The sequence below is a fragment of the Spinacia oleracea genome, chromosome 5 (assembly GCF_020520425.1).
Source record: "Spinacia oleracea cultivar Varoflay chromosome 5, BTI_SOV_V1, whole genome shotgun sequence".
NCBI classification, from domain to species: Eukaryota; Viridiplantae; Streptophyta; class Magnoliopsida; order Caryophyllales; family Amaranthaceae; genus Spinacia; species Spinacia oleracea.
The window spans coordinates 3,530,990-3,546,438 of NC_079491.1; the positions used below are offsets into that span (position 1 = coordinate 3,530,990).

Sequence of the window (15,449 nt, forward strand, 5' to 3'; positions counted from 1 at the left end):
CAATTTACTTGCTCTATTTGACCTAAAACGTTCTCCGTTAAACGGGGTAAATAAAATGATCTGAGAGAGTATGTTAATGAATTAAAGAAAAGTCAAATCTCTTCAATGAAAAGTCAAATCCAGTTCATATACGTATGAAATGCGATAGATCCTTGACCATTTAAAGAAAACGAGGTTTTCCTTATCCCCGCCACCGGCCTACTTGATCTTGTTATTTAGAAAGAAAAAAAGCTCAAATCTTCCTGTTTTATGGCTAGAAAAGCCTGGAATATAATAGACTACTTGGAAAATATACAAAGCCACCAACTTCATTTTCTCCATTCTTTTCAATATCATTTCATTGACCATTTCATTTTGATCGACGTTGATGTTTGCATGTAATTAACAAACTCGTCTCCTTCTTTATATCAATATTATTTCATGTATATCTTCATCGTTTTAAAATAATAATTGCACTATTTTGACTTTTATCTTAGATTAATATTTGTATAAATAAAATAGAGTTTATTTATATGTGTAAATCATCTGAAAAATTTATCAATAAATTCGGCATGGAAATCAAATAAATTTTTTGGATTCATATTTGTATAAATAAAATATTCATACTTTAAGGCTCTCTTTTAGTTAATTTTCATGCCGAAAAGAACTTATTTATATGTGTAAATTAAATAATTTTTTTAGATTCATATTTGTATAAAAGATTCATATTTTAAGGCTATCTTTTAGTTAATTTCCATGTCGAAAAGAACTTATTTATATGTATAAATTAAATAAATTTTTTAGATTAATATTTGTATAAATAAAAGATTCATATTTTAAGGCTCTCTTTTAGCTAATTTCCATACCGAAAAGAACTTATTTATATGTGTAAATTATCTAAAAAAAATTATTTTTGCTGAACTGACTTATTTTATCATTATTCGATCGTACATTAGTACTCCTATTATATTTTATTCTACTATTTAAAACCGTGACCTTTAATTATTAGTTTGATCGATGTGTTTTTTGTGGTATCGAACATGTGAACCTTTTGGCATGACTCCTAGTATGTTGGTCCAGTGGTCCTAATACTTTCCATCACATTATTAAACCAATAATTGTACTCCATATTGTGTTATTAATTAATTAATTAAGAGGCTTTTATCCACATCTTTCTAACTTGTAACTCAAGAGAAATCACTAGTTTCCTCATGCTAACTTTTCTAGATCTATAACTTTACATTATATTATATGTATGGACCATCACTTTTATATATTATCATATTATATACATCGTCATTTTCTAGCTTAGATCATGTACCTGCAACTTTACCATGCATGCATGTAAAATGCTGCTCTTTACTCAAATCTATATTTTTTTTTGTGTAACCTAATTAGATCTTATATGATCTAGTACATGCATGCAAATATTGCAATATATAGTACAATCACTAGTCTTTTTCGGTTATATATGGCCGAATTTATAGTGATGTAAGTATGGGCGCGAATCCAGAATTTTTAAAATTAGGGGGACAACTAAAAACAACGAACGTGATTTTCTTTGTGAAGTAAGCTAGACAAGATAATAATTTAAAATGTATGTATGTGTACATGTTCCCAACAACTAATCAATGATTATAAATAAAAACAATCTTGCATATATTCCTACATATTATTACGTCATTTAAATAATAAGTTTATGATAAAATGAAGTGTAGTGTGGAAATATTCCTTTTTGACCCATGTTTTTTTGTTTTAAATGCAGGAGAAGCATATGGAGTTATGGAGTTATGGAGTATGGAGTGGTGTAACTATTGTTTGAAAATAGGGTGAGAATCCTTGTACGTACGTATTTAGTTTGTTATTTTTCCCTTTTAGGAAAAAAATCAATATTTTTTTAAAAATTACTCCGTAATACTTCGTACTTCGTATACGGATAATCATGTTTATATATTCCCTTCGTCCCTTAATACTTGGCGTGTTTTGACCGGACACGCTTGTCAATGCACAACTTTGATCACCAATTTCACTACAAAAAATTGTACTATTAACGACGGGAAATCCCGTCGCGAAAGGCCAATAATCGTTAATTAACGACGGGATTTCCTGTCGTGAACCCGTCATAAAAGGGGGCCGTCGTTAATAGAAATCCCGTCGTAAATTCGTCATAAACCCGTCGTGAAAGACATTTGCGACGGTTATTCCCGTCATTGTTTGTTTGTTAGTCCCGTCGCAAAAGGCTTTTGCGACGGGATTTTTGACCCGTCGTAATTATGTTGTCGTTAAAGATACAAATTCTTGTAGTGTTTCTTTAACTAAATATTATAAAAACTTATAAAAATATTAATATTTTGAAAATATATATTAAGATGAAGCCAACAATATATTATATACTAACATTTGTTTTTATATACTAGAAATAAAATAGGGTCAAAGTGAATTATGTGAATAGTTCAAAAAGTCAAAACAGATCGAGTATTAAGGGACGGAGGGAGTACGAATTAACTCCGTTTTAGTTTTAAGTACTCCTACAGTCCTAAGAAGATAGTCAAATAAGTACTCCTACAGTCCTAGATGAAAAATATTTACACAACAAAATAATTACTTAATTTATAGAGGTAAGGAATTTCGTCTCTATTTAGTCCAAATCCGTCTCAAAATGATGATTAGAAACGGATTTGAAACGGAAATAGGGAGTCATATAGAGGTTGTCTCCAAATCTTTGAGACTGACTTTTGGCAAATCCATCACAAATTTGAAACGGAATGTTTTGAACTCCATATAAACTTTCATCTCAATATTTGTTTAGAAACAAAATTTTAGTAATCCGTCTCAAATTGGAAAGTTTATAGTATCCGTCTCTAGTAATGTATAATTTTGTAGGGTTAAATACAAAAGAAATAAAATTTTGATCATATAACATTTTAGTACGGAGTATTTAACTTCAGTAAAATTACTACAACGTAACGTACAATTACATGGTTCTCTCCTCTAATTAAATACTCCTTTGATAAGGAAATCTAATTTAAGTAACTTACAACATAAACAAAAACATCTCAAATGAATTACTACCCAACTCTGCATGTTGTGGGGGGTAAAGTGGTAATTTCCAACGTAGTAACAAAAATTCCCATGCCTAGCGAACAAAATCATCCCCACCTTGACCCCGACGCCGCCGCAGCCGCCGTGGTAGGTGGCTCAGCCGCTGCAGCAAAACCGAAGCCGCCATCAACTTGTTGATGATGATGTTGTTGTTGTTGTTGATGATGAACAAGAGACTGTTGCTGCTGTTGCTGTTGTTGTTGCTGAGTTTTCAACATGGATGAAGATGATGAGTTGTCTCGATCATATGGACCTGTCATCCCATACTGTAAACCACTCGTGAACTTTAGCATATTCCCTACCACCTCATCATCACCGTCAAACCCTCCTCCACCACCACCACCACCACCACCCACATTGGTGTTGTAATCCACATTGGTAAGCCCTAGGAAGTCACGTGTCATACCATCGTTGTTCTTCCTCCACGTGGCCAGCATGGCGGAGAAGTGATCATCCGAAGGGGTGGTGGTTGTATTGTTTGTTGAATTCGTGTTTGTTGATGAGGATGGTTGTGGTGGTGGTAAAACGGTGGACATGTCGTTGGTGGTGGTGGTGGTGGCGGACCCTAAGTGGTGGGATGGTAATGCACCTAGCTCGTCGTATCCGTTCATTAATGCTGACATGGTGGCATTGTTTCCTACCGCCCCTATTGTGGTAGCTTTTTGGAGGAGGGCGGTGGCGGAGAGGAAGTGGGATGATGACATGGCGGAGGTGTCCGACGACGAGAAGGGTGGCATTGAGGTTAGGTAGCTTTTGGAGTGGTTAGTGAAAATTGGGGGTGGATTGAAGAATAATGGGTGGGGTGGTGATGAGAAGTGGGAGTTTTCAGTCTTGATGTGCATCATGAGAGGGTTGGAATTAGGGTTAGGGTTTTGAGGGGTTGGGTCCCACGGCGAGGAGGAGAGAGACATCGAGGAAGGGGTGGAGAAAGGGAAGAGAGAGGCGTTAACGTTAGGGTTTTGGGAGGAGGAAAGGGCGGAGAAAGGCGGCGGTTGTGGTGGTGGAAGGGTGGGATGGTTTGAAAATGGGTTTGTTGATAGTCTTGCACTTTCTTCAGCTAATGCATCACAAAATGCTCTATGTGTTATGAAGCTATCTTTCCTGCATAACAAAAGTGTTTACAAATGCCTAATTAGTATTGAGAGAAAACTATCATAATTTTTGTGTATTTTTCATTTACAAAAAAGGTAAAAGTAAAATAACTCCAAGATATTTAATTTGCATTCCTAAGATATTTCATAAAAAAAACACAATACGAAAATAAAACGCGTAAAAAATGTAAGATTTAGTGTATACAATAATACACTAACATGCATGTGATCTTCCGTTTGAAACTAATGACACTTTGATAGCGCAATTTGAACCAACATTGTGTTATACTCTAAAAAAACAACGTGAATACAAACAATCAATCCAATCCAATCATAGAAGGATGATAATTAAGGAACCTCAATTGATTTATTGAATAATTTCTATGAAATGTTTTTATTAACTATAAATGTATTAATTTGAACCAATGTAAAAATTGAAGATTTTTAATGTCAAGTTGGACTATGAAATTTGTCAAATTGGTGCATGTTCAAATAGGGAAAGTTAACAATTAAAAGAGGGTGAAGGAAATAAGAATTCCAAATTGATAATACAGCTAATTAAAACTCTACAAATTTACAAAAAGAATAATAGTGTAACATCCGTTTAACACTACCTTAAACAAACTGAAAGTAACTTTAATGGAGATGCAATATGCAAACACAATGTCATGTATATAGCCATTGTCAAAAAATGACTGTAAAAGTTATTATATATATAAAAATCCCAAACCGTACAATAATTTCTAATAACTCCACTAGAAATAGCATCTTACTACTAAAAATACGTCAATTAGGTCATGACCTAATGATTAAGGCCGAATGTATGTGTACGATAAATCTTAGGTTCGAATCTTCCATCCCTATTTAAAATTTGTGTTGTCGTTCTGACTCATTAGCACTAACAAAAAAAACCTACTAAATATAGTAATAGTTGAAATCAACCCCTATCTTCATTAGTAAAAATTTCAGCTAATTAAAGAAAGGGGACAAGGATCCAAAGCATATTTTCTAGGATGTCATTGACCTAGATTTGAAAATGTTTTGACTACTCACATTATTACACACACATGAGCTTTATTTTTTTTATTTATATTCTTATTTAGAGCTTGACTAAACATGTGATTGTTGTTTTGTTGTTACCAAAAAAATTAGTCACAAAAAAAGTTAACACATTGAAATTAGAGCTCAAAAAGTGAATTTTAATCCAAACGTATAGCTATCTAGCATGCAAATTGCAGCATATAGGGGGCCAACAAGCTAAAACAGACCAATATTCAGATCATATGTTTTTGCAGGTTAAAATTTCAGATTTTCCACTATGATGTGATGAACAACTGAAATTGTTTTTGCAGGTGAATTACTCAGTTTTTCCACTATGAGAAAATCTTGTAAAAGATTATAACCTTTGGAATTTCACTTTTTTTTTATGAAAAATATTTTTAAAATTTTAAAATGACTTTTGATCTCATTTTATACATGAACATACTCACATAACAGTGACCCATCATTGTTATTTTTGGGGACTAGCAGCCTGCATTACAAAAAGGAAAACCAAAAGCCTGTTTGTGTTTGTGTTGAGTGTATTTGTGATTAGCTTCAACTGTTTAAAGATCTTCTTTATAGAGAGATATAGTAATCTACTGTAAATCGTGTTTAAGCCGTCTCTAAACACGATTTAAGACTAATACATTACAAATCCAAAGATCACAGCTTTTTTCGTGTTTAAGCCGTCTTTAATCACGATTCTAAGACGGGTTTTGACTGATGTCAGTCAAAAACCGTCTCTCTTTCAGAAAACTAATACATTACAAATCCAAAGATCACAGTTTTTTTCGTGTTTAAGTCGTCTTTAAACACGATTTTAAGACGGGTTTTGACTGATGTCAGTCAAAACCCGTCTCTCTTTCAGAAAACCAATGCATTACAAATCCAAAGATCACAGCTTTTTTGTGTGTTTAAGTCGTCTTTAATCACGATTCTAAGACGGGTTTTGACTGATATCAGTCAAAATCCGTCTCTCTTTTTGAAAACTAATGCATTAAATTGGTTTTTTCTTTCCCCTTCTATATTTGAGGGTCTGTGAAGTTTGTAAGCTGTGAAATGGGATTAGCAAATTATAGGAAAATCATGTTATTTGAATTAATCAGTAGTGAGAAATTGAGGACAAAAATAGACAGCAAATTGAATCACTGGACAGAACATTAAATAAAACAAAAGACAGCCTGTTTTTGATTGTTCTTTGTTTGTGTAATACAGTAGTGTGTAGTGTGAGTAGTGTGTAGTGTTGTGTTGTTACATAGAACTTGGAAATATAAAAGGTACAGATTTCAAACAGATAAAATTCTCTTACCAATTTGCCATTTTATTTATTATTATTCTCACACTTGCATTATTTCATGCATAAACTTACCATCATAATGTTACAAAATATTCTCTCATGTTTTGTTCTTCTTTCTTTTGATTCTATTAGATTGGTCTCATGTCAAACGGTATGGTATTTTGTTGTTCGGGGTTGAACAAGTGTGGGTTAATCACAGTCCAGTAAAAACAAATGTAACAACATATTCACCACAAAACTTACCATCATAATGTAAAAAAATATTCTCTCATGTTTAATTTGTTCTTCTTTCTTTTGAGTCTACTCAATGGTCTCATGTGAAACGGTATGGTATTTTGTTGTTCGGGGTTGAACAAGTGTGGTTTAATCATAGTCCACTAAAAACAAATGTAACAAAATATTCACCACAAAACTTACTATCATAATGTAACAAAATATTATCCCATGTTTAATGTGTTCCTCTTCTTTTGATTCTATTTGATGGTCTCATGTGTAAAGGAATGGTGTTTTATTGTTTGAGGTAGAACAAGTGTGGGTTAATCATAGTCCAGTTAATAAAAAAATGTAACAAAACATTCACCAGAAAACAAAAGGCATATTTCAGAAAACCAAGTTCCTTAAATTCAAAATATCTGAATTAATAATCAATCAAAATAAATCCCACATAAAAAATCAATCAAAAAATTGCAAATCACACAGTAAAAAATTCTTGTAAAAAATTCTTGTAAAAAATTCTTGTAAAAAACCGTCTAACTATTTTTTATGAGTTAAAATTACCTGGAGAAAAGGGTGCCACAATCACATCTATACTCTCTAGTACCACAAGTTTTAGAGTGAGCCTTCCAATCCGATTGAACAGCATAAATCTTTGAACATTTCTCACATTTATATTTCTTTTCACCATGTTTTCTACAAAAATGCTTCTTAATTCCAGTAAGATCACCAAGTGCTCTTGAAGGATGATGATGAACACAACTTGGTTCTGGACAAACATAAGCTTTCTTCCTAATTACTTCTGTTTTACTCCTTTGTTTAAGCTTCCATGGTAGATTATGACCTCTTCTATGAAGTTGAAGATTTTGATCTCTTTGAAATCCTTTGTTACAGATCTCACATATAAACCTGTTTGTTGCTAGAAGTGCTTTTGGTGATAGTGCAATTACCTCAGCATCTGGGTCTGAAAATTAACACAAACATAAACATCAAAAAATTATTAGGTGTGATAAAATATTTAATTAGGGTTTTTTATTACTCGGGTGGGTGATTATGTTACTCGGACTCTTCATTTTAACTATATCGAAATCTATCATTGATCAATATTAAAAAAAGTTTGAAACTTTTTCTATATTTTTCACCCAAAAAAATAATCATAATTTGATGGGTTTTTGACTGATGTTACTCTTCACTTCAACCACATCAATCTATCATCAAATCAATATAAGTAATAAAGTTTGAAACTTTTTTCTAAATTTACAACAAAATAAAAATCCAGGGCAGGTATAATTTGCCGGGTTTTTTTTAATACATGAGTGATGATGTTACTCGAACTCTTCGTTTCAACCATATTCAAATATATCATCAATCAATATAAGTAATAAAGTTTGAAACTTTTTCAATATTTATAACAAAAAAAATCCAAGGCATGTATAATTTGCCGGGTTTTTAACTATTCGAGTGATGATGTTACTCGAACTCTTCATTTCAGTCATATTCAAATCTATTTCAACCCTATTCAAATCTATCATCAATCAAAGTAATAAAAATTGAATCTTTTTCTATTTTTATAACAAAAATAAAATCTAGGGCATGTATAATTTTCCGGGTTTTTGACTATTTGTTACTTGGACTCTTCATTTCAACAATATCGATATGATATATACTCCATATCTATCAACCAATATTATAAAAAAGATTGAAACTTTTTGCAAAATTATAAAAAAGATTGAAACTTTTTGCAAAATTACCTGGGTTTCCGGGAAGATTTCTCTTTTTCTTGACCTTTTTAGGAAGAGGAGGTTGTTGTTGTTGTTGTTGTTGTTGTTGTTGTTGTTGTTGTTGATGAGAAGTGATGATATTAGTAGTGTTTTGTAGTAACAAAGGGTTAAAGCTAGAAAGACTACTAGCTTCTTCAGTAGACAAAGTTGAATTGGACATAGCTGCTTGGAACATTGTCTTTCTTCAACAAACCTCCAAGATAAGTAAAACAAAAACACAATTTTTTTTAAAAAAAAATGGGAACTTTTTTTTTTTCTTTTTTGCAAAGTCTTGTTTGTTTGATATCAAAATCAAATCTTAAATAAGTTAAACATCACCCACTATACTAAAAAAAAAAAAAAATCCCATCTTTAATTTCCCTCTTTTTTGGGGTGCCCTTTGGAACAAGGGGTTGTGTATTTTTTTTAGAGAGAGAAGTTGAAGAATGTAGAGAGAGAAAGAGAGTAGCTAGCAAGCTAAGCAAAGGAGTGATTTGTTTTCAATAAAAACAGGGCCACAGGTGGCAGTGACATATATATAAAGAAAAATAATTAAATAAAGTTGGGGAAAATTCAAAGAGAATCAGACAAAATTTATTATTTATTTATTTATTTTTAAATAGATTTTTTGAAAAAATAAAAATGAAAAAAAATCACTAAAATTTTCCCGTGAAGAGTTGATGATGATTATTTATGGGTGTTTCTCAAAAAAAAGTCACAATCTTTAACCCCCATGGATTACTTGTCTGAGCTTTGCTCTGCTGCAAAATTTCAGAAATTCAGAATATTTTTTCCTTTAACTTTTTTTTTTGGGATTTTTCTTTTTTTTTGTTTTTTAATAAAATGTAGTACGTAGAAAAGAAGTTTAAATAAACAAATTGAAAGAAATTTCTTTTGGGAATAAGTTAAGAATTCTGAAATGTGGAAAGAGAATTGTGGATGAAGCCAAAGTTGGAAAAGACCAGGAAAAATCCTATCCCTACCCTCCTCTAGTCCTCTACCCAAAAAATATATAAATATATTTAAAAAAAATTAACTGAAAATAATTAAATTTGAGAATAATTTTAACAATATTTTCTTGTAATTTTGTGTAATTATTCTGAGTTTGATGTTGGCATTTTCCTGTCTTTTCCAAATCCTGTTACATAATACCCAAACCCTAGAGAGGACCTTTGATTTGAACGGAATGTTATGTTATTTTACAACATTTATTTATTTTATTTTATTTACTATTTTAACTTTAATTTTAATTTGCTTTTATAGTTTAAGAGAATGAGTTATGAGACCCTCATAATTGGGAAATTAAAGGTTATAAAAATTGAAAAATAAAATAAAAAAATAGATTAAAAAAAGTTAGTGAGACCACAAATGTTACTTAATATAGTCACAATCATGATGCATGGGGAAAATATACTCAATAATTGACTCTTTTAGCTCAAAGTCTTACTGCTTTCTTCTCTGAATCTCTCAACAGTCAAAAGTCAATTAATTACGTCTTCTTTTTTTAATCCATGTCATAATTATCTATGCATGTTAATGCAAGATCGAATTGTTCATTTTTAACATGTATTGCACGGATGGGGAGAAATACTTCAAAATTCAAATTCTGACTTGTTCTATTCACTTGATCTGGTATGATTTTTTTAGTTTCTGGTTTGATTTATTCTTGATGTTTTCTGTGAGTGTTTTTGTTTTTTTATTGTACTTTTTTTGTTTGGTCTAGTTTATTGATATTTTCTAATTTCTCTGGATTTGTCTAATAAGCAGCAAGAATAAGGTGAAAAAAACAAAACCTTAGTTAAACCATCTTAATCGTAGTTTACCTTATACTTGTAACTTTTAAGTTTTAATATGAAATAATAAGTTAACGTATGTACGAAGCTTCGCTTAAGCGACTTCATACCTTTTATGTGGAAAGAATTTCGTAGAAGTGGTAGAATTATTCCAAGTATTTCAGCTGGAACAGCTATGTACGTTTTCGATTTTCTATTCACTCATGATCTGGCCTGGTCGACCCGATCATGATATTTTATCCATCTTATGAGAAACTTTTTTACAATCTATACCTAGTATTTAAAAAGCGAAATCACATTTGATTAGATGACACGTGTCATCCATTCTTTCCTCCATTGGTTTTTTATTTTATTTTTTCTTTGTTGTTTGATATATTATACAACTCCAATCGCCTCTTTCACTCCATCTTCCTCATACAACATCAATTCACCAATCTATTCATTTAACGTCTTCCACTCAATTTTTCAATTAACACTCAATATTGATACACTATTTAATTTATGTATTTTTTCAACTTTCAAAATTAATTTACCTCTATGAATCACATATTCCCTCTAAAATCACAAGCTCAATAAAATTAGAACTTAAAAATATAGACTAAATAATCAGTATACAAACGTCCGTTCTTTGAACGGGCTCAAAAGCTAATTGAATGTAAAGAATCAAACCGTGCTAACGTTTGTTTCTAATTTTTTTTATTTTTTTATTTTTTTGACATTGGATTGTTTCTAATTTGTTACTACTACATTGTTTGATTTTGACAACATTTGTTGGAGTATCAAGATCTGATAATACTACGTATCAAAGTCTAACTTTGCGAATATATAAGGAGGTTTTTTGAGTGATTCAAAGTCTATTTATTGTTCATATATCATTATCATTATGGTGATAAATTGATAATACTCCCAATCCATTGTAATAGGTCGGCATTAGTAAGTTTATATAATTAGAAATCGATGCTAATCAAATTCATTTTACGAGCACTAAATTAAATTGATTAAGTAAAATAAAAGTCGGCAAATACATTGTGTAAGAGTACACACTAGAAAAAGAACTCTGATCAATATATATTTTCAAAGCCTCGTTTCCACGTATCTTAATTTTCTGAGATATCACTACAAGAATTTGTATCTTTAACGACAACCTAATTACGACGGGTTAAAAATCCCGTCGCAAAAGCCTTTTGCGACGGGGCTAACAACCAAACAATGACGGGAATAACCGTCGCAAATGTCTTTTACGACGGGATTTCTATTAACGACGACCCCCTTTTATGACGGGTTCGCGACAGAAAATCCCGTCGTTAATCAACGATTATTGACCTTTCACGACGGGATTTCCTGTCGTTAATAGTACATTTTCTTGTAGTGTACGAAGAATTTGTATATTATCCAACTCAGATAAAAGTGAATTGTGGGAGATGAAATTTCCGGGATCGTATCATACATAAACTTAAGCTAGCTTGTCATATATGTCCATATATGGGTTTACAATGTAAACATGATTACATTAACACGTCCAAATTAAAGACCTAACACGTCCAAATTAAAGACTAATTTAGGCAAAATGGTAACATATTGTTGACAACATCCGGCCCCACAATATAATACGGGTATTATTTTTTTTACAACAAAAATCAAATATGAATAGATGAATCACTATTACAATTTTTATTTTCTTTCTAGAGCACATAATGTATCTTGTACCCGGATATACTCTTTATGTAGAGTATTATTTGAAAAGTTTATTTCATTTTAATTGATCTAAATGAGCAAAACTTTCAATAAGCAGAAAAAACCCTTAAATGTGATAATTATTTTTAGGGTGATGATAAAGGTCGCAAGTTGCGATAACATTTAGTTGTTATAATCTTACGTGTCGTAGTTTAATTGATATATATAGGCGTCACGTAGGCTATGTGTCGTCATAATATTTTTTTACTATCAATTTAATATTTTTACTATGAAAATATGTAAATAAGGTAGTCGATATAAAGAATGAAACAAATGAGAATATTAAGATTTTCTTACCTTTTTTGAAACATGTATAATAGAATTATATAAGTTAAATATTTTAGTTTCCAATTTAAATCATGACACATAATTACATAAGCATGTCATGTCATCATTGTGAGTTTGTGACACGACTTAAAGGTCGCATGCGACCTTTATCATTTTCGTTATTTTTATATGTATCTCAGTATCTGGGTACAAGATTGAGGTGGTCTCATACTGTTTGGTTTCGGGGTCGATGGAATACGGGATAATATTTTATCAATGAAATAATCAAATAATTCAAGAAGTCGAGTATGACAACAAAACTCCAGAAGCCTGCAAAAATTGACTCGAACCACTAACTCTATTATCCAAAATTGATTAAACTAATATTGCGTTGTTAGTATCTTAATTAAGTGGTCTTTTTTTGTCACTGTATTTTAGCTTAATAAAAAGGAATTTATTTTAGTTTGGAATTTGGAATTTGTATTTTATCTTAATTCGAACCAATGACTCTATTATCCAAAAATGAATATCTGATTGATTTTGGCTTAGCAGTTCCAAATGAAGGATGTCACAAATTACAAATTATAAGGAAATATTGTACTTCTTACTAAAGATAGATGTGGGCTGGATTGGGTTTTGGGTATGGGTCATGGATCCGACCCTTGCCAAGCCCTTTTATAACATGTCGGGTCAAAAAAATCAAATATGGGTCCAGGACCCCATGCCCTCGTGTCTAAGCATAATTTTACTAATTTAATGGATGTCGTTCCAGACCGGCCGAGCTTTGTCGTGTTTTTTTCCAATAAAATATGACCTAGACCCAGCCCACGAGTTTGTGACAGTATGGGCCAGACTTTTTTCGTGTCATGGTCAAGCCTCAAGTCGGACCGGCCCACAACTATCTTTATATCATACTAGTACCGAACTACCGGCAAAGCTCATCTCTTTCTATTATTATTTTTGGACTTACTTTTTGGCATTTTATTAATAACCTAAAAGAGTAAAAAACTTAAGCTTATTTTATGTACCCTATAAGTGTAGTTAGTAAAGACTAATGATGCCTTAGTTTAATGGTTAAAACTATACAATAAATCACATGTTTGAATTCCTATTCGCGCTTCCCTTTAATTGTAATTTGGATTGCTTTTGTGTTTGTACACACATGAAAAGAAATATGTGTAGAACTGTAGATTATCTAACTACTGATTGAACAATAGGTTCATCCATTAACTTACACACCTAAAGCTAGGTCATCAATTATGATTCTAAGGTAATTAAGTATATAGTTTGATTAATTGTTTAATTTGTCTGATTTCATTTATCTGAATTCATATCAACTTAGCTAAGTTTATACGAACTTATTTGATATTGTTATGCAGTAAATTATTTTAATTGTTTGTGTATCCGTTAGTTTTTAATTTAACTTATCAAATCTTAACTAAACCTATCAAAACTCAATTGAAGTTATTATTTTGATAAAGGAAAATAAAAGAAAATAAGGTGAACAAGTTTACTGAACAATTTGGCCGACGTGAATTAGCTCGAAAACAAATTATATTTTGTGTATTGTGGAGTTATTCAATCAATTTGCGGAGTAACATCTCCTTTCAATACTTAAAATGAGAAAGAAATCCAATCTAAAATCGGACATCTTCAAAAAAACAATGACATCGTTGTTGAAATTAACAAGCTTGTTTTGGAAGAAATCAAAATGTGTTTTTACCATTCATGACAAGCATAGTAAGAAGAAAAACAACACTTCAAATTTGTCACTTCACACACTATATAAGAAATCAAGGATAAATTTGTACAACTATAAATTAATCACGGAAATTTTAAGTACCACTATGATACTACTATTTGCATGCCGACTTCTACGAGGTCGTCCGAGTTAATCTCATTTGTTTCTGAACACTACAAGAAAAACTGGTTTTAGCGACTACATTTTGCGACTATATAAAATTTCAGTCGCAATAATATTTTTTGCGACTAAAAGAAAACAGGAGACTAAAATTTGCGACTGAAACTGCGGTAGTCGCTCCGTAGTCGCAAAATGGCGACCACCTATAACTATTGCGACTACTTGGCTAGCGCAATAAAATACAAATGATTTTGCGACCGATGTTGCGACGGAAATTGGTAGTCGCAATGTTGTTTTATAAAAAAAATAGAGTAAAATTCCGTGTACTAGGAAATTTCATCCTATCCGGATTTCCTCCCACGTGTTTTCACCCAAACCATTAAGTCATTAACACCCTTCTTCTACCTAACCCACCCATATAAACTAAAAACCCTAGAATTTTTACATTTACACCCGCCTCCCTCTTCTCTAAAGCATATACTAGTTTCTCTCTCTCCTTACAAATGGCAGCAACAAACCCACAAAGTAAAAAGCTCGTAATGCAACAAAATCACCAAAGGTAAACTACTTCATTGAAGTCACGACCTCCTTCATCTGGTGAAGATGCTAAGAAGAAGATGTTAAGTTTTGCATCAGCATCTCGTTTTCCCTCCACCGAAAAACAAGAAGAAGCCCTGTCATTCTGTCAACCCCTCTACCATGGCCGACTCTTTTCTTCAGATCTGTCTAAAATGACAGATTAAGATCTCTTAATTCGTTATGTTAGCTCAAATTGGTAACAGACTTATAGATTGTAAATGTTTTATTACTATTCTATAATCTAGTTATTTAATTTTGGTTTCGATATGTTATTGGTGTAATATCGTAGATCTATAGTTCAATAAATTGTACTTCGTATAATTCAATATTGTAGATCTATAGTTTACATCTGCACTTAAGTTTATTTATGTTGTTTGTTGTTTTGTCTTCCCTTAATTATGATGTTTGATTTCTGTAAATTTTTCTAAGATACGAAATATAAAGTTTAAGTTTTGTTACAAGTTTATTCTATCATAAATTAATCTCATATTTTGTAAATGGTTGTATGATTATAACAAGAGATTAACAATGGTATTAGCTGTTGATTTCAATTTTTTTTTTATGTTTTTCCGAACAGAATTGCGACGGACATTTCACTCGCAAATTCAGTCGCAAAACTTTTGCGATGGATAGGCAATTAGTCGCAAAAATATAACTTCAGTCGCGAAAATGACAGTCGCAATGTAGTCGCACAGTAGTCGCAAAATTTGCGACAGCCAAAAAATAGTCGCG

General features: G+C 31.6%; 1 protein-coding gene across 1 annotated transcript; it reads right to left on the reverse strand.

The window, feature by feature from the left end:
* Window positions 1-2,839: 2,839 nt before the first annotated feature.
* Window positions 2,840-8,983, reverse strand: LOC110783522 (protein indeterminate-domain 12). Its single transcript, XM_021987876.2, has 3 exons — window positions 8,475-8,983; window positions 7,288-7,687; window positions 2,840-4,182 (listed from the first exon to the last, which is right to left on the reverse strand). The coding sequence occupies exons 1-3, from the start codon at window positions 8,677-8,679 to the stop codon at window positions 3,129-3,131; spliced, it is 1,659 nt and encodes a 552-aa protein (XP_021843568.2). The 5' UTR covers window positions 8,680-8,983; the 3' UTR covers window positions 2,840-3,128.
* Between the last annotated feature and the right edge of the window lie 6,466 nt (window positions 8,984-15,449).